We start from the raw sequence: 20,055 nt of genomic DNA, 5'->3' as shown, positions 1-20,055 counted from the left end.
AGACCCACATGGGTTTAGTAGTTTACTTAGTACAAGCATACACGTATGCAATTTCCAAAGTGGATGTGGACAATGGTCTGTGCAATGCTGACTGCTACGGTTCCCCTCAGCATGCAAACTTCCATTACTAGGCCAACCACCTCATACGTCATTCTCTTCCTCTTAAAACTTGCAGATTATGGTCCCAAGTTTCTCAAACTTCAGAGCATATGCAAATGAATCTGTGTTCCTTTGTGTATTCTTGTACATGTCGCATGTTAACTTAATAAAACATAATCCTCAAAATCAGTACTAGACCGCGCCGAATAGTCTCCATTTGCCATGATGATATTATAGTATGAAACACCGAATTCAGACGCTTAAACCTTAGTTAATTAAATTGCTTAATCCGTGGAATTAAAGCCAAGGTCATGAATTGAATTTAGCAATAGAAAACCCTAATAATCAAGAAATGGGCCAATGTGGAATTATTAATATCTTCTAAAAAAAAGTAAAGAAAACTGTGGGGACAACAATCAGAGGGAGATTTATAAAAGCTTAATCATAGTTACATGGGGTTACCTCTCCTTGGAAAATAAATGGTTTGCTTTTGATGAACATATGCTTGCTTTCCCGCACATTTGGCTCTCTTATTTGTGGTTGGACCATTTTAAAAGAATAAACAAACACTCAACTATATAGCTTTAACTAAGAATCGTTCAAATAATGAGAGATTAATATCAGAAAGAAGGAGACGCACATGCAGGCATTAGCTAAATTATAATAAGACTCGAGAGCTGATCCAGTTGTCAAGGAAATGATGACATCTCATTCCATCAACTTAGAGTTTGATTATTGAAAAGTAAAATTTTGAAGTATAAAATTGATTGATACGAAAGAATACGATTATAGAATTATTTCTTCTTCCCAAGAAAAAAACAACATGCATTTAGATTAAGTGATTTTAAGTCTTAATTGCTTTTAAGAATTAAAGTTAACTTTTGAATCTTTGAAAGAAGTCGTGACTTTCAAAATCTCTTAACCTAATTGCTTTGAAACATGGGTCCTTTTACGTAATTTTTCCAGAATTTTGGAGGAATGATGAGGAACAAGAAGAAGAAGATGATGATGATCATGGAGCAATGTGGTTAGTGTTGTTGAGCCTCACATGAAGCCACGAGGACTCCCAACTTCCAACCACGCCCCTTGCGAGCACTTCTCTAACTGCTTTGCTTTGCACATCAAAATGGGTGAGTCTTTTTATTCTGCTTTTTTAATTTTATGCACATAAATATGCATAGCAACAGGCCTACTTTAGCATATTTGTAGAGAATATGACCACCATCTGACTTGGATACAATTACAACTCCATTAAAACAAGATCACTTGAATTGATAGTTTTCATGTTTAATACCCGATAGTATTTTAAATAGGTTTCTTATAAAAAGATACTCTTTCCGTTTTTTATTATAAGAGACGAATAACCAAATTACGTTGATAAAAAAAGCAGTTAAAATTAGTTAAGAACAATCAATGTGTAAAAAAATATATTTTTTTTCCAAAAATGCCCTCATTAATGAGGAGAGAGAGCACGAGAGAACAATTAAATTATTGAAAGAAAGAGAAGTAGGAGGGAGAAAGAATGTGAGTTGGAGACAATAAATATGGGTAAAAGAGAAAATTAACACAAAAAAAGTAGAGACAACTTTTAAGTGTCTCTTATATATAGGAACATACTATAAGCATCAAATGTTTTTTATAATAAATAACGGATTGAGTATCTTTGTTTAATAGACAAATCATCTTATGAGCCCCCTTTTCCTCAATACAAACCCACTTGAAAGCGAATGAAGTCCAATCCACAACCTTCCACACGTAGGCGGACAGAATTCTGAATTTATAAATTAACCCTTCATAGTCACCGCCCAGAAAGAAAAATGCTGTCATCACAGAGTATTTGACTAATTCTTTTACTCAGTGAAACCCGAATTTGTCCAACCACTGACTGCATCTAAAGTAATTTGGCCAAAACCAGGGGCAAAAACAGAGGCATATTCCCACTTCATAGTATCCTATGGAACCTTTTGGTAGCATATTTACTATGTTTAGCCTCTTAGGTTCCTTTCTTGATTTCCATAAGCAGATACACATGATATATTTCCTCAGGGAAAAAAAAAAAAAAAGTTTCTTACGTGAACCGAAGCAGAGGTGAATTATTTATCAAATCAACTAATCAAGTAGTCTCCCTCAGCTCTCATTCAAGGGGTCTCTGTCTTGACCACCTTGGAAGTTGTGAGAGATAGTATTAAGGTACTAATATTATTCTCAAACCGACATTCCCAACCAGATTCTTAGGGGAAAAACATAGAAAGATGCTATAGTATTGACTCAGTGAATAGCAGTAAAAAAAATTAAGGTTTCGTTTCTACGAAGTATTAAAAATAAAAAGCAGAATTGAGATTAACATTGAGAAAATCTATTAGAAAAGTGTTTAGCATGAATAATTATTTATTACATAGATTAGATAAACCTATATATATGGAATTGAGAAATATTTAAGGAGAGATAGTATTTCCAATCTTACTTTTATAAGTTTGTCTAATCCTATATAATAAGCAATTATTTATACTAAATATTTTTTTAATAATTTTTGTTAATTACAATCTCAGTTCTTATTTTTTCTTTTTAATACTTCATAACGGACGGTACGTAATCTCTTCTTCTTGGCCATAGAGTAAAAAAACGGGAAGCCAATAATCCATGTCTGCTTCGCTCATTTTGCTTTTCTCAATGTATTAATTATATAAATATCCCGCCTAACACTGCAGGTTAGCTAGACCCCAAAATCTCTCTCTCTCTCTCTCACTTGCACGCCTGCACACGCATGCAAACTCATTCTTCCATTAAAAAATTGTGATTTGTGTGTCCAACACATGATTACTCGTATTTAAGCTAAATCTAGTCGTACCTTAGAGATACAGAAGACAGAACGAGCGTGCGTGCAGGGAAAGAACGATAATGGATTGTACTTGGATAGTGTTTATGACAGTATTTTTTCTCTGGTTCACTGTCATGCTCTACCATAACAGGTTTAAACTCAGATCAAAGTACAGATATCAGCTTCCTTCAGGCACTCTTGGTTGGCCTTTCATCGGAGAAACCATCGAGTTCGTCTCTTGTGCTTACTCTGATCGCCCTGAGAGCTTCATGGACAAACGACGCCGCATGTAAGCTTATTAGCAGATATCTGTAGTTCATGTCAGAGTAATTAATTCTCATGAGGTTTGATAAAGATAATATCTTTCTGGTTTTTGCAGTCACGGGAAAGTGTTCAAGTCACACATATTTGGGAGCCCCGCTATTGTTTCAACAGATGCAGAGGTTAACAAGTTTATTCTGCAAAGTGATGCGAAGCTTTTTGTTCCTTCATATCCAAAATCTCTCACTGTGTTGATGGGAGAGTCCTCTATTTTGCTCATAAATGGAAGCCTGCAGAGGAGAATACATGGACTGATTGGGTCTTTCTTCAAGTCCCACCACCTTAAAGCTCAAATCACCAGAGACATGCAACAGTATGTCCAAAAATCGATGGCAACTTGGAGGGACGACAGCCTCGTATACATACAAGATGAAACCAAAAACGTTTGTTCTGTTCCTCTCTCTCTCTCTCTCTCTGGTGTGTGTATGTCTGTCTATCTGATCTCTGTCTGTCTGCCTCTCTCCCCCACGTGTTGTTGGGGTTAGAGTCTATCTTCAAAGTTCAAAACTTTAGCCTTTACCCTCCAAGCTTACGGTGACCTCTTGAGAAGAGTTCTAACAGACACCCCCCCCCAAAAAAAAAAAATCAAAAGATTGTCCCCCTCTCCTCTTACCATTTTTCTTCTAAAGTTGTTCTGTGATAATCATCTTTGATTCTCTTTCTGTCATAATGTTCTTGCATGAGTAGTCGGGTGAAAGTAATTATTGGTGTTTGAGTTGTCTCTCTGGCTCGTATTTGAGTTTCAAGATGAAAGTGAAAATTACAGTTGTCTTTATGAAGAAGATCATAATCATTTTTCCATATAATGAGATTCTCAATCATGATGCCACACTACTTTTCTTTTTTAAAAGATCCCAACAAGTACTTTCTCTTTTCTGTCTCCCGCAGATTGCCTTTCAAGTACTAGTGAAGGCGTTGATTAGCTTGGATCCAGGTGAAGACATGCAGCTTCTGATGAAACATTTTCAAGAATTCATCTCAGGCCTCATGTCTTTACCCATAAATCTCCCAGGGACAAAACTTCATCAATCTTTACAGGCAAGTGTAGATATTACAAGATTAATTAAAAAGATTACTTCCCTTCTACTGTTTCATGGTTGACTAAAAAGGTTCTGGGTTTTTTTATTTTTTTGTTTTCCAGGCAAAGAAGAAAATGGTGAAACTTATCCAGAAGATTATCAGAGGAAAAAGGAAGAGTGGAATCTGTAAAGTTGCAAAAGATGTGGTGGATGTATTACTGAATGATGCAAGTGAGCAATTAACGGATGATTTAATAGCAGATAATATGATTGATATGATGATCCCAGGAGAGGACTCAGTGCCAGTTCTTATGACTCTAGCTGTCAAATATTTATCAGAATGCCCTCCTGCTTTGCAGCAATTAACGGTAAATCAGACCTTCATTTGCATAAACTCAAAATTTTAGGGATTTTATTGTAAAATTTTTAATATCAGAGAGCTTATCTGCATATAATAGGAAGCCAGGGAGTTATATATAATTTAAATCTGTTTAATTAAAAAAAATGAAAATTATATATTTTTTTTAAAAGTTAAGATGGATCCAGTACCCCCGAATATTTTTTGAGGTACAACCAGCATCCTAAAGTATTTTGTGGTGCATCCATTGCCCTGAAGTATTTTTTAAGAATCTAGCACCCTGAAGTAATTTTTTTGCCTGGGTGCTATATGCACCAAAAAATATTTTTGGGTGCTGGATGCACACAGAAAATTACTTTGAGATGCTAGATGTATCAAAAAAATACTTTACGGTGCTAGATGCACATAAAAAAATATTTCAGGATACTGGATGCACCACAAAATACTTTAGAGTGCTTGATGCACCTGAGAAAATACTTCGGGATGCTGGATGCACCTTAACCTTTTTTTAAATTAATATCATAATAAATGTATCATTTAATTGATACATTCAACATTTGAACTCTTACAAAGCTTTTCAAATGAAATAATTCTAATTTTCTATGTTGATAAAAGATGCCACTTGCCATTATTAATAATAAATTATATAAACTCCTTGTCAATTTTATTAAGATTGCATAGTATTCTCTTTTATTTTTAAGATATACACAAACTTTCTCTAACTAGAATGAAAGTATCCTATAAAACTGTTTTTCCTCTAGAGTATCTCTTGTTTAAAATTTTTTAAATATTACTTCTCTGATTCTTAATATAAGACCTATTTAACTAATTTGATTATATTAAGAAAGTTAGGTAAGTTAGTTAATTATAGGGTTAAGGTGCATCCGGTACCTCAAAGTATTTTCTCAGTGCAACCAGCATCCTAAAGTATTTTGTGATATATCCAGCACCCTGAAATATTTTTTAAGGCCACCTAGCACCTTGAAATATTTTTTTTGCCTAAGTGCTGGATGCACCAAAAAATATTTTTGGATGCTGAACGCACCTAAAAAAAATACTTTGAGATGCTAGATGCACACAAAAAATATTTTACAGTGCTAGATGCGCATAAAAAATTATTTTAGAGTATTGGATATATTACAAAATATTTTAGGGTGCTGGATGTACCTGAGAAAATACTTCAGGTGCTAGATGCACCTTAACTCTTAATTATATATAACATGTTTTTTCCTAAAATACCATAATTATCTTTCTTAATATCCTATCTCTCTTTTCTACTTGATTATAGTTGAGGGAGTATCCATAAGGATAATTTAGAAAAAAAAATTGATAAATATGAGAAATATGTCTTATTTTTAGAACCAAAATTAACCCAACAATTACGTCCTATATTATGGAGCGAAGGAGTAATAACTATATTTAGGCTAATCGAGAGTATTTTAATAAAATTAATATATAATATTAAAGTATATGATGACTTTCTAGAAGAAACTTTTATGTTTTAAAATGATTTCTAATCAACCTCACCACTGTTCATTTGGTTAGTGATTACGTTTGGACTTTGCATAAGTTTAAAAGTAGGATAAATTTCTTTGTTATTTACAAAGTAATATTATTTAACCTTAATTTTATTGAGTTATTTGTTTTTAATTCCTAATTTTGCTGTATGTTTTAATTCGTATAATAAAATCATCTGAGCCATAAAGCTTATCTCAAATTTTATGCAACACACTTAATTTGGCATAAATACCCCATAAGAGGCAATTAGAGCTTATCTTTATATGATAGGGCCAACATCACACTCATCCAAACTTGATGTAATCCACGTTATTGCAAAATCCATTCCATTATTTCCACATGATACATTGCTTTTGAATTGTCTTTGTCTAGGTATAAGGATAAGTCACTTGTCATTATCTTTTAATTCGTTTCATTGTTTTACCCAATACACAACCTGGCTTCCCATGAGTCGTGCTCTTAGAAAAATATTCTCTTTTTATTGTGAGAAAATCAAAGCTTTATAGTAACATTTTTACTTTATTCTTTTTTATTAATATCTCTTTAGAGACAGTTCACATGCAACCCATTTGTTGTTTTCTTTTTCTATTCTTCATTTCATACTATATCACATGAAAGATCTGTAACATCTTGATTAGACTTTTATATATGATTTTCAATTTTAATTTGAATGTATCACAGGAAGAAAACATGAAACTTAAGAAGCTCAAAGATCAGCTTGGAGAACCCTTAGCTTGGAGCGAGTACTTATCATCATTACCATTTACCCAAACAGTAAGACATGTTTTTTTCTAATTTTATTTATAAGACATTTTTAATATGTTTTATTGGAATCTAGAAAAATCTTAAATCTTATTAACTATATCTTTAAAATTTAATGACTCTTTAACTCTATCCTTATCTAATACTCCCTTAGATCCTAAATATAATGTCATTTTTGTAATGTAAATACACTACAAAAAGGATATTATATTTAGGACCTGAGGAGTATATACTCGTTGTCATGAATAATAAATGAAGGGTACAACTATATATTGTAAAAAATTTGGTAGTGTGACTAAATGGGAAAAAACACGCACTCTCTTGACTTTGTAAATAGAACCAAACTCATCAAAAACTGTGTCTAAAAAAGAACATATTGTTCTCCAATCTGGCAATCTCCATGAATTTGCATAAAATCTAAGATGAGACGCACTGTTCACAACTCTCTGTACTTTTACGCAGGTGATTACAGAAACTTTAAGGATAGGGAATATTATAATTGGGGTGATGAGAAAGGCTATGAAAGATGTTGAGATCAAAGGAAATTTGATACCAAAAGGGTGGTGTGCTTTTGCATATTTCAGATCTGTTCATTTAGATGACCAAAACTATGACTCTCCTTACCAATTCAATCCCTGGAGATGGCAAGTAAGCAACACACATTCTTCTTCTTTCTAAAGTTCTAAACCATATTGTTTTTAATACTGGTTTGATTAAACCAGTCTACCACCAACTTTTGAATTACGAGATCAAATCGAAATTTTAACTGATGAAATGGCTGTTTAATAACAGGACAAAGATATTAGCAGTTGCAATTTCACAGCTTTTGGAGGAGGACAAAGGCTATGCCCAGGTGTTGACTTGGCCAGGCTTGAAGCTTCCATCTTCCTCCACCAACTGGTTACTCAATTCAGGTGATAATTCTTCACTTTTTGGTCGGTGACTATGGTCACTCTTTATTACTCTCTCCTCATTCCAAACTGGGATTCTCTACCTTCATTAAAGATTGCTTGAATATAGAACATTTTTGGTTTTATTTTGGAAACTACTAAAACTTTGGTTTCAGTGGTTTTCAATGTAAAATTAAACATGCTCGTAGTGTATTTGGACGGAAATACAGAAAGAAAGAAATAATTACATAAATACAAAGGATCTGATCTAGCTCCATAGCAGCAAAAGCAAAATCACAAGGCATAAAACTTTCTGATTGGGGGGGAGGGGGAAGAAAGTAAAAGTTAATGGGACCAGAGAAAGCTCTACACGTTCCATCAGATTAGAGAAAGGAAAAAACCCATCTGATTCTGATCTTTTCTGGTGAATTATTCGTATCAAAGTGACAGGTTATCTTAACTGTGATGAATCAAACTATGATGCTTTGTGAAACTGAAACTCACCGAGCTGTCAGTCCACGTGAATTCTGACTCACCAAGCTGTAGGATTTTGAACCATCTTGCCATTCACGAGAAATTTTTAAGGTGAAGTTAATAAAATACACTAAGTTAGTCATATAAAAATAGTCGAGCGCATTATATCTCCTTAAGAGAAGAGGGGAAAAAACAAAGCAGTACCTCTCATATTTACCAATATTTGTAAATTGAATATACCTAATAAGTTTTGTCACTGGTAACCACTCACTTATAGAAAGGTATATCAAAAGAACAAAAAGTTTGACCGGTCAAGTGTCCCAAATCTTAGTGTTTGTCTTCTTGCTCATGATGCAAGTGGCTGTTCACAATCTCCAAGCAGCCATTAACATTAAAAAAGAAAAGTTGCTGACATATAAAACTGAAGCGACCTACGGTCCATTAGAGACAGCTGTTGAGAAGACACAGGATATTACTACTACTACTACTTTAGTTCCAGAAATTAAATCCATTCGACCTGCGTCTACTGTATAAAACTGTTCTTTCCTACCTTTTTCTCACCTAGAAGTCGGTTGTTTTCATATCTTATAGCACATTCTTCCATTAAGATCTGGCCTTACAAATGGAAAAAAAAAAAAGATACTCCGAGGTAGTGATCTTAGTCAAAATTGGGTTGATTAGGTCGACAAAAAGCACTTGGAAAATTAGTCAAACCGCCTAAAGCTAGGGATCTGTTAGGTCTACATATATATAATATACTATCTTATATAAATAGTGCTTAGTTTCTTCTTTCCGCTTTAAGCCTTTAACATATCTGATACATACAGTACCTTGCTTTGAATAGCTTGTTATAAACAAGGATATTTGGGTTGTTGGGATTAGTCTTTTTTGTATAGGGATTACAACAGAGAAGCTAAAACCATAGCCAAATGAGCTTTGAATTCCGGTTGTTTTTGTCACACCTATGATCAATCCCCACCTTTTATGAGAGAGGCGGGTAATGATGATAGGTATAGGATAATGGGTGGCTTTTTTCTTTTGGTATCTTTTTCTTGTTCTTTGTAATTACTACTGTTGCAGCTAGTAATCCTTCTGATATTGAGTAGTATGTAGTTCCTGTTTACATTCAGAAAAATAAAGATAAAATATTTGTGTATGAATAGTTTGAGTCTCTTAGATAGTCTCAAAAAGTTAAATGTTTCACATGCAGATGGTTTGCCGAAGAAGACGCAATTGTGAACTTCCCTACAGTGAGAATGAAGAGGAGAATGCCAATATGGGTTAAAAGAGTGGAATTTTGAGGTGCTTTTGGTCAAAAAAGATCATTATGAAGTAACTTATTCAAAACTGGCACAGTACAAGAAACAGTAATATGAAGAAGAAGGAGGAGGAGAAGAAGAAAAGGACAACTGCAGAGAGAGAAGTGGACAAAGAAGGAAGGGTGGGCTTATGTGAATGAACACACGTGTGGGAAGATTCATTAAGCCCAATGAATTTGTCCCCCTCCTACTTAAGACAATTTAAACAATAATTAATTAAAAATAAAGGGCAAAATTTTCATCTTTTGTTGGGCCCACCAATTTTAGGATTTTACTTTTAAGTTTTAACCCAGTCTTCTTTTCAATTTTACCTTACAAGTATATGCATAGAGGCAATGAAAAAGGCTGATTGCAAGGGGAATCACCCTCATCTTGTTTCTAATCAAAGCTTCTCTCTTCCTCATTTCTCTTCACACTTTTTTGTACTTTTATTCTCTCTTGTTTTTTTTTTAATCTTTTGGGGTGAGGATAGAGGGTATGGACAATCATAGTTGATGGGTCCCATAATATAATGACAATCATAAGGCCACTTGGGAGAAGTTCATATTAAATTAAACTCTGCATTATTTGCACTATATAGTTCAGGATTATTGAATTAGCGAGTTAGCTAGGAAATAGACCCACCCATCGGTTTGGTCCATTAAGCAGTGCCATCATATGCATTTGAGACTCTGGGTCCTTCATTCTTTAACTAAATATGAAATTCACAAATTTAAAATTGATAAACAATTCAGTTTATATATATATATATATATATATATATATATGGGTCTGTATATAAACTAGCGTTTATATTAAGAATTCGAGATTCTGAGTCCTTCAAATGTAGCTTATATTTGAGATTTTAGGTCCTTCATTCTTTGACTAAATATGAAATTCATAAATTTAAAATTGATAGAAAAATTAGTTTATGATACATATATGTAGGTATGTATATAACTGGCATTTATATTAAGGACTCGAGATAACATTATCATATATTTTATTTCCCCATATATATATATATATATATATATATATGCGTATACTAAAATCAGGGTGGAAAAGTGGCGGGGTCATTGTATATTAGTACTACTATATAGTTCAAGCTAAGGCGCTGCCTTCACTTGGTCAAAGGACAGACACATTTTGACATGATTTTTATTCGGTTTTTGTTGATCTAACTTTCACTTTAACCTATTTTTTAGGCTTTTGTTGGCCCCATAATTCATGGATAATAACAAAAGTTCATTTTGTAATAAAATGATATCTCTCTATTATGATTCCTGGAAGAAATGAGATCCTCCACAAGGAGTTTGAAGTCATTTTGAAGAATAATTTTTCCAAGTTTTAGATTTGGGCCTTTTTAGAATGACTAGCTTCTCATTAAAATAAAAGATTAAGATGCATCTAACATTCTGAAATATTTTTTCAGTGTATCCAGTACTCCGAAGTATTTTGTGGTATATTCGGTATCCTGAAGTATTTTTCAGATACATTCAGTACGTTGAAGTTTTTTTTTTAACCTTGATGCTAGATGCACCAAAAAATATTTTGGTTGTTGGACGCATCTTAGAAAAATACTTAGGGTGTTGGATGCATTAAAAAATGCTTCAAAGTACTGGACGTATTTAAAAAATATTTCAGGATATTAGATGCACTACAAAATACTATAGAATGTTGAGTGTACCTTAATCCTAAAATAAATAATCAAATAAATAAAAAGGCCATGAATCCAGCTCACGTTTGCATTTCTACTCAATGCATATATTAGCTTTTCAAATTCTGTCCCAAAGGAAATGCTTTTAGTTATGGGCCAAATTTTCAATACAGATTATATTAATATAACATTTTACAATTCAATTTCTTTTGGGCATAAGAAGCATCCGTTTGATTTATTTATTTTTTAATTTGATGTAAGAAGCAACGTTCTCTTCAATAAAAATAAATAAATATGGCATAGGATTGTATATGATTTAAAAGTCAAATAGAAACATCTTTTTATAGGTAGAAACAGATACACTAAGGCATTAGGTAAAAAATTTAACATCTTTTAGTATGATTAAGTATGTTTCTGTCTACAAACCTTGACTTCATGTGATTTTTTTATGTATCTTTTGTATAGGAAGTTTTTTTTTTTGTTTCTATATAGTTTTTTAGCTACTATTTTTACATTCCTTCAAGAAATAACAAATAAAAAAAATGACATATGAACAGCATGTGAATAACTAGAATGGCTTAATTTATTAACTATATTGTCTATAATTGGATTTTTGTAGCTCAATTAACACCAAACACTTTTCTTAAACTTTTTACAAGTATAAGATTGTGATTTCAAGCTCGTAGGAAAGGATATAATAAATATGTAAGTTATGGAAAAAAATATAAAATCCACATTTATTTTTTTGTTAATAAAAAATCCACATTTATGATGTATTGCGTTACACCTATTTGAGAATCAAAGGCAAAATATTGTTGGGCCTATGAAGATGAAGAATAGGCAAGTTCTATGGACTATAGAGTTTGAAATGGGCTAAAATCTTTTGACTTTCTCTCGTCTTCCTATTTCACTCACCGGTTATTTACTCCTCTAATTTTAAATATAAAACACATTTTATAATGTAATTTATATTATATTTAACCAATACACGTTGACACAAATGGATGAGAGTCTGTGTCCCTTAATCATCTCTCCCAGGTTGTATTCCGCTAGGGGAGGGAATGGAATTGGGGTACTTGGGACTTGGGAGGGTAGCCCCCATAATTGGGCCTCTACAAGTCTCAAGAGATTAGTCTTCTAATGTTTCAGTGGAAGGATACTCTGATGTTTCACAAAAAAAAAAAAAAAATAAAACCAGAAGAGCACTTTGGTTTGTCAAGGCAAATAGGCACCTCAAAAGGTGGGATAGGTGGTTAGGAGATTTAACACTTTCCATACTCAAATGGAGATCCAACCCCAGCCTTGGTTAAAGAAGAATGAGCCCCTATTGCTCAATCACACGTCCCTGGTTACCCTTTAATTCTTTTATATAACATAACTGTATTGTTATTAATTTATTTATATGCAAAAATGTTCCCATTGAATCGGTTCATGTCACCGATTTAACAATTACATAAATGAACAAACTAATTATAAAACCGGGGCCAAATTGCGGACCGAAACATTGATTCCCTTAAATAGGGTTTTTAACTTTTTATTTTCAAACCAAAATTCGCTTCAACTTTCACTCAATTTCAATTGCAATTTGCAAATGATGTCACATAACCAATTGGAGTATTGCGGTAGTGGAAACTTAAGAATGCGGAAAGTATAATAAAACAACAGAAAATTGTGTGGCAAAATGAAGAAAAAAAAACAGAAATTGTACTAAGGTGCCACTCAAAAAAATTAAATGTTAAAAGGTTCTTTAAAATTATTAAATTAATTTGAAGTGTCAAGAAATTTTATTGCAAGAATTTTACTTGTCTAATTACTTAAATGCTCTCATCTTTTTTCTTAATATGCATTGATAATTAACAACTATCGCGTTAGGATTATTAATTAAGTGGTTAATGAGTGTTTTTTTTAGTTGTTAATATATATTTTAAAAAAAAGATGAGAGTAATTTAGTAATTGAATGAGTAGAACTTCTCGTGATGATATTTATTAGGATTTCAAATTAATTTGATAATTTTAAAAAATTCTTTTGCATTTAATTTTCACGAATGATTTTACATTTTAGTGTAATTTTTCCTAAAACAATCGTAAATTTTAAGCCCTAACCCCAAGTCGGGAGCCGCTGCAGGAGTCAGAGCAGCATCAAATTATCAATTGACTTGGCTCTGATCTCTGAAACGAGCCGTATAGGCAATCCGCTGCACAAACCCAAGTTCCGAAGGTGCGACTCTGTGAGGGGACCTCACAACTTGCCAGCCCTTGCACAAAGTTGTTGATTCTTCCTCCCATCTTCGCCTGCGATTACGTTTATCTTTATCTGTTCGTCTCTCCTCTTCTTCGCTGTGCAATCGGAGAAACTCTTTTCTGACGCTAAACCTAACCTTCAAGGTTTAGAACTCTCCTTCACTTGCTCACTTTAGATTTCAATAAAAACGCGCGGACTTGGGTTCTGTGTAATATTATTCATTGATTGCGTTAGTTTCGCTTTGCATATACAATTTGGATTTTTGCTTTGATTCGTATGTCCTCTTGTGAGTTGTTGTGCCTCTTTTTTTTTTCCTTCCAAAAAAAAAAAAAATATTAGAATTCATATGTCCTCCGGTCAGTGAAGCCTAATGTTTTAATTCAAGCGTGTGGTTACATAACCTTCATGTTCAACGGTCGTTCTCTGATAGACTCTAATGTTTCTGTGAATTTCATTCCTTAGTTATTACAAGTTAATGTTCATGTTATTATATGTTTCTGTCATTTCAGGTAACCTCAAATGTCTGGAAGGAACCGTGGTCCCCGAGAACCAATCAATGATCGGCGGGGCTACCCACCTGAACGGCTCTTCATTCCAGGGCCTCCGTTGCCTCGCCCTCCTATGCCGCCTCATCCAGCTCTATTGGAAGAGGAACTTGAAATGCAGCACACAGAAATCCGGAGGTTAGTGTTAGAGAACCGAAGGCTGATTGAGGACCGAATGGTATTTCAGCGGGACCTTGCAGCTACAAAAGAGGAACTTCATAGGATGAACCTTGCCATTGCCGAAATTCATGCAGAACGAGATCTGCATGCAAGGGAATTTAATGAGAAAAGACAGAAGTTGGAATCTGATATTCGGGCAACCAAGCCCTTGAAGAATGAGGCTGTACAATTGCGAGCTGAAGTGCAGCAACTTAAGAATGTTAACAAGGATCTTGAAGCGAAGGTTCAGACACTTACCCAAGATCTTCTGAGGTTACAAGCTGATAATCAACAAATTCCTATGTTGAAGGCTGACATCGATGGAATACATCAAGAGCTTATGCGTGCTAGGTGTGTGGTTTAATTGCTGATGGGATTTTATTTTCTGTCCATGTGTCCTTTTGTGGTATATTTTACTGCAAGTCTAATTAAGTTATAACAAGGAAATTTTTGTTTTCTAGATCCATGGTTGATTATGAAAAGAAGGAAACATAGAGATGATGGAACAAAGACAGGCAATGGAGAAAAATTTGGTCTCCATGGCTCGGGAAGTTGAGAAATTACGTGCTGAGTTAGCTAGTTCCAATGGCAGACATGGGGTGCTGGTGAGATTTGCTTCTACTCTATCATTCCGTAACTTCTTTCTTTTGCTGCACTTTGATGATCCTCTGCTAGATACATGCTTGCTGTGTATTACTTGGTAAAATTGGTTGTAGGAAGAATTATCTTTTGTTCCTTTGCTCTTGCAGTGAAAAGATATTCTATTATCCCAAGTTGTAAATTGTTAAGGGAAACTAGAAGGAGCTAGGACAACATGTAGTATAAAAGTTGTATGCAGTAAGAGAATAAGTAGAGAGGGGTGGCGGGGAGAGCACTGCGTAATGTCTGGGATGATTGGATACTCATCTACTGTGAACTATGAAGACCCAAAAAGATGCACATCACTAGTACTGCTGAAGCGTTAAATTATAACCCTGGAAACTAAAACCATTGATCATAAATAAATAAACACCCCTAACCTATGATCATACGTAGTGTAGAGAAATTATTTTTTATTTTATTGTCCATTATGTTTTTAATTAAAAATTATGCTTCATCATGTGTCAAGTGGGACCTACGGGACTAAGTTTGGCAGCCCTGAGGGAAGTTTTCCAGCTCCATATCCCGATGGATATGGTGTTCATATGGTATGTTCTGTTCTAAATTATGATTTAGATTCCCCCCTTTATAAGTTTGCGGATTTCATGATATGTATGTGCTGCTTTATAGGGAGGTGCTTCATGGGGACATCATGAGAAGGCTCGCATGAATCGTCGTTGAGATTGTAGGATCGCTGTTGGAGATGAAGAACAGCTTCCTCCATTACTCTGCTTTGTGTTGGGGGAATGGCTGAAACAACTTAGCAAGTCCTTCTATGTTCACATCACTGGTCATTTATCTGGATATATTGTTAGTTCTAAACTGAATACATAGGTTTTAGCGTTCCTTTGCTTTTACCATAATGTTTATCTTGCTGCAATATATCTGAAATGATACTGTATTATGATGGATTTCTTTAATCTTATCTGTCTTTTTATTGGGTTTGTATTTTATTATTTGCATCATTATCTCTCTCTCTCTCTCTCTCTCAACACTTTCCCTCAATATATTCAGTTATAATTCTTTCATTTGGGTTTAAGTCTTCACATCCTGATGGGCCCCTGGAACAGGAAAGTAACATAAGTGTAAGGAGGTGCCATTAATCCTGTGGGCTGAATCATGTGGCCGAAGTTCAATGTTTGACAAGTTTGTCATGCTTGCTGAGCGGTATTAGAAGACTCTATATAGATATTTTTGTTTGTACTCTTGTTGTCAATACTTTCTGTTGAAGTCCTGCCATTGCAGTTTATCTTCTTGTCAATACTTTCTGTTGAAGTCCTGCCATTGCAGTTTAATGAGCAGTTATGGTCATGAAAAGATTATGAAAAGGGTCATTTTGGTGCTAGTACTTTCATATGGAGTGTTTGATAGTTGGAAGAACATCTCTTAGTGATGCAATTACTATCTGTAGAGTATTGGTGGAAAAAATCATTTTAGGCCATGCTTTCTGGTTAGCTAAACTAAATTAAGCAAGTTGTTAGATTTTTGACACAGATTGTGGAGCATGTTGTAAGATAGGTTAGGATGATAGATTAACATGCATATCCAACTATTTTGGAATCAGATGGATTTATGATCACCTAACCCCCAGTGCTGAGTTTTTTGTGACTGGTGGGTATCATTTGACAATTACATTCATGCTCCTACAACTGGCAAGGGAGGCGTTAAACATGCAAGTTATATGGAGAGATCAGGTGTTTCAATGACTTTATGATGCGTATATCTTTTGGTCTCTATATGTAAGGTGTAAATTTCTTGGAGAAAAGTTGTGGGCTTTTCAATGCAGATTTATGTTTTAGGGTACATCGATTGGTTTTGGAGAGATATTTGTATTTGCGGTGGTCACAGTCATTTTTAGAGTTAATTTGAACATAAAATATGTTTAGGTTCCAAAATATATAATTGCTCTTTGTTCCTTATTCTCCCTGCTATGCTGCCAATGGTAACTAAAGCTTTTTGCTGGCGTGGGCCGTGGGGCATGTATGTTGCTTTGGGATCGAAGTGTTAAGTGGTGTTATTGGTGGCTTTCAGTTGAAGTGCTGTTTTTCTGTAGTTATTGAGCAATGCGGTATTCTGTAATGTTGCTCCATCAATTGAGGGTAACCAGAATTTTGATGGAGAAGCTACAGGTTCACGGTATTTTGAGCTTCTGTTTGGTCTTTCCATCAGACACAATGTTGAATTTGATCTTGGAGGCTGTACATTGGTAAACAGTGGATTGAGATTGCTATAAGTGATGAACTATAGTTTTGGTTGGGAAGCTGGTTTCTTGAAAATGTCATGTTTTACCAATCACAATGGTATTCTTATGAACAATTCACTTGAAGTTGATCACTAATTGGTTGATTTGAGAGTGATTGTAAGCTGGGATGCCTGATGTGACAGATTAAGTGGGATGTTATTAGTTTTATCACCTAATCAGTTTTGAAGGAGAAAAACAACCCTTGTATAGTTTTTATCTCTCATACTGTTACAAAGCATCTCATACTTCATATTGTATGAGCTGCTGATGTTTCATCAGTGAAGACTCTCCTTGACTCGCAAGTTCCCCACATGTTGCTAGTAACACTGGAATATCAAAGAAAGGATTGTGGACCAGCTGTATGTCAAGGCCAGCAGCTCATTTGAAGCTCATAGGCAAGTATTCTGCTCCTCTTTAGTGGCCTGAATGATGTAACAAATAGACTTTACTGTGTTACCCTGTTGATTGCCTTCATGTAAGGTTTAGCAACTAGCATGTTGCTTAGTCTTAACCTGAATTGGGTTTATGGGATTGATCATCTTCGCATTTTGCTTCTAGTGCTTTCCTATAACCTTGAACTTGCTTTAGTCGTAAGGAATCTGTAATTGTAATTTTACAAGAACAAGTTGTCTAAAGTTAATTGAGACCTTTGATTTGATGATCTATTAGAATCTGAAACTTTCCGTTGCTGGCTATGAGATGGCCAATCTTTATTGCTGTGCAGTAAAGCCGGCTTTAGGAATAGCAGTTTATCCTTTGCTTGTTAGGATAACATGAGATCTTGTTGGATTTTTAACACGTGCATTTAGAACCCTGTAAGTATCTGAAGTTCTTTCTTATTGTGCAAGAAAGCCGACTGTAGGACTAGCAACCCATCATTTGCTTGTTAGGATGACATGAGATCTTGTTGGATTCTTAAGTAACACATCATGCATTGAGACCCCTATAAGTATATGAAGTTTTTCCATTGCTGGCTATGAGATTGCCATTATTTGTTATTGTACAGGAGAGCCAAGGAATAGCAGCCTATTTCTTGTTTGTGAGGATAAATGTGAGATCCTGTTGGATTCTTAGTACATTATACCCTTAGATCCCTATCCAAGTTTTCTGGACTCTTGATGGTTTTCCTAGCACCATAATAAAGGATTTATCTTTTATCATTTAGAGTATGTTCAAACTTTGAATTATCTGGTACTGATGGAAAATTCTGATATTAGCGTAATGGGCCACTTGTTTGCACTACGTGGTTCTGTTTCTTGTTTCAATGCCACTGTCCTATTTCTGTTGAGAATTAAGTGAAGTATTTTGGAAATAACTGCAAAGGCTGTGTAGCAGCTGCTAGACTTTGTTGCTGTTTAGTTGGAGCATTCTGGATAATTGTAGGACGACCAAACTTCACATACAATTTTGGTCCCATTGTTTGTCTTGTTGATATGGCAAGAGGAGGTCAACAATTGATTTGTGTATACCTGACAATCTATGTTCTCCAGTGAGATGTTAAAATGCTTGCTTGCTTATGGATCTTGTGACCACCTGGTCAGCTTTGATGCATTAGAAGCTTGGATTGAATTTGTTTCCAGTGATGGGTTACTGCACTAGTTGGTTTTTCCCCCCTCTTTGGTGAATTATATGTGGCCAAATTTGGAGACTAACCTGATGAAAAGAATTAAGCCAGGACGCCAGAGGGTAAAGGAGCGATGGAGTATTCTGGGGCTTGCTCATGTAGTTTTAGGTTTTAAAGCTGTCTCTTCTGCGCTTCTAGCTATCTCAAACTTGAATTCTATGACTCCAAATATCAGATTTCTCAGATGTTAATCTGACTGTCAGTCAATGCCACCTAAATTAGAAAATACCAGGTGCCTACTTAGGCAATTGATTACATATGAATCTTTTGAAGAGTTAATAAATAAGAGTGATGGATGCCTTAGGGCTGGGGAGCAGAAGTTAAATAAGTTTGTTGGAATACTAGTTCTCGTGAATGTGTAGAAGTTTGCTTCACTTGTTATAGAAATGATCGCTGTATGTTTTTTTCTTTCTTTATGGTGCTATTTCTATTGAATATATTCATGGCATTGTAACTCATCTTTCCACTCTTTTTTTTTTTTTAATACTAATCTGTCCACTCTTTCAGGTTTGGTTCTTCATGGAATTTTTCCATAGAACTATCTGTACCATAACATATTCAATTGCCTGCCTTGTATGTTTATCTAATATTTGTTTAACATGGTTGCAGATTGGACGCTTGGAATCTTGTCAATGCTGGTGATCTAGAAGAGGAAAAAGAAATGCCTGTCTTTGACGCTAATGTGGGAGATAGATCTCTGGGAAGACCAAAAGGCTTTTGATTTCTTTTTTTGCCGGGTTAGCAAAATCTGAAGATGCTTATTCTGGGATGAAGATTTGTCAACACCCTTAGAAGGGTTTGGTTGCTTTGCCTGGTGGTGAGGGAGTTGTGTAGACAAAATAACATGGGAAGATCACATGGGAATTTATTGTTTCAAGGAGCGTATTCCGACCATGTTTGTTTGGGGATGAAGATTCTTCGGCCATATAATTCAAAGCATATTTTGCCTGAGTGGGGAATGGTGAGGAATCCTTGGTAAAGAGTAAATTGAGGAAAAACGTAAAGTTCACTGTTTGCACGGGGAAAAAATCCAATGGTTACTTGTTGGGGGATGAAGATTGGTCCGTCATTTGGCGTTGGTTTCATATCCTGTTTAATAGTGCTATGCGATTATCAGAAGTGAAACACTACAAAGGAGTGTGCTCCTATTGTGAAACAGACAAATTATACTTTTTTTTCCATCACATGTTCATTTCCACCTTAAAGGGAGACACTACGAAAGGGTATGCTCGTATTCTGACTGTTGCAGGAGGATACATCTCGAGGGAAGTTCCAGCAAAATTGAGTTTCGTATCTTCTAGCCTTTTTTAAGGGCAGCATTCGTATTTTATTTATTATAAGACTGGAGTCCTTTTGTTTGCCCAACTACTCGTTTTGTTCATTTAGA

At 34.7% G+C, this 20,055-nt stretch overlaps 2 protein-coding genes and 1 long non-coding RNA gene across 3 annotated transcripts; all 3 read left to right on the top strand.

Annotated features, from left to right (window-relative positions):
• The first annotated feature begins 2,957 nt into the window (after positions 1-2,957).
• LOC114715606 (3-epi-6-deoxocathasterone 23-monooxygenase CYP90D1-like) lies at positions 2,958-9,745 on the top strand. Its single transcript, XM_028900464.1, has 8 exons — positions 2,958-3,206; positions 3,297-3,621; positions 4,127-4,276; positions 4,380-4,625; positions 6,815-6,907; positions 7,358-7,543; positions 7,688-7,809; positions 9,470-9,745. Exons 1-8 carry the CDS (start codon positions 2,998-3,000, stop codon positions 9,558-9,560), a joined length of 1,422 nt encoding a protein of 473 aa, XP_028756297.1. The 5' UTR covers positions 2,958-2,997; the 3' UTR covers positions 9,561-9,745.
• A 3,797-nt stretch (positions 9,746-13,542) lies between these two features.
• On the top strand, positions 13,543-14,915 carry LOC114715617 (protein FLX-like 3). The gene is given in 5 exon segments (XM_028900477.1): positions 13,543-13,602; positions 13,969-14,514; positions 14,625-14,647; positions 14,650-14,768; positions 14,880-14,915. Coding segments are annotated over 4 exon segments (714 nt in total). The 5' UTR covers positions 13,543-13,602; positions 13,969-13,978.
• A 355-nt stretch (positions 14,916-15,270) lies between these two features.
• On the top strand, positions 15,271-19,843 carry LOC114715600 (uncharacterized). The gene is made up of 3 exons (XR_003737562.1): positions 15,271-15,350; positions 15,433-15,612; positions 19,278-19,843. It is a non-coding gene; the product is annotated as an uncharacterized LOC114715600 (long non-coding RNA).
• The last annotated feature ends 212 nt before the right edge of the window (positions 19,844-20,055 follow it).

The sequence above is a fragment of the Neltuma alba genome, unplaced genomic scaffold (assembly GCF_004799145.2).
Source record: "Neltuma alba isolate B1F8T4 unplaced genomic scaffold, ASM479914v2 tig00011601_pilon, whole genome shotgun sequence".
Taxonomy (NCBI): Eukaryota; Viridiplantae; Streptophyta; class Magnoliopsida; order Fabales; family Fabaceae; genus Neltuma; species Neltuma alba.
Note: the sequence above shows the minus strand (reverse complement) of the source record. Positions and strands in the feature narration are given on the sequence as shown.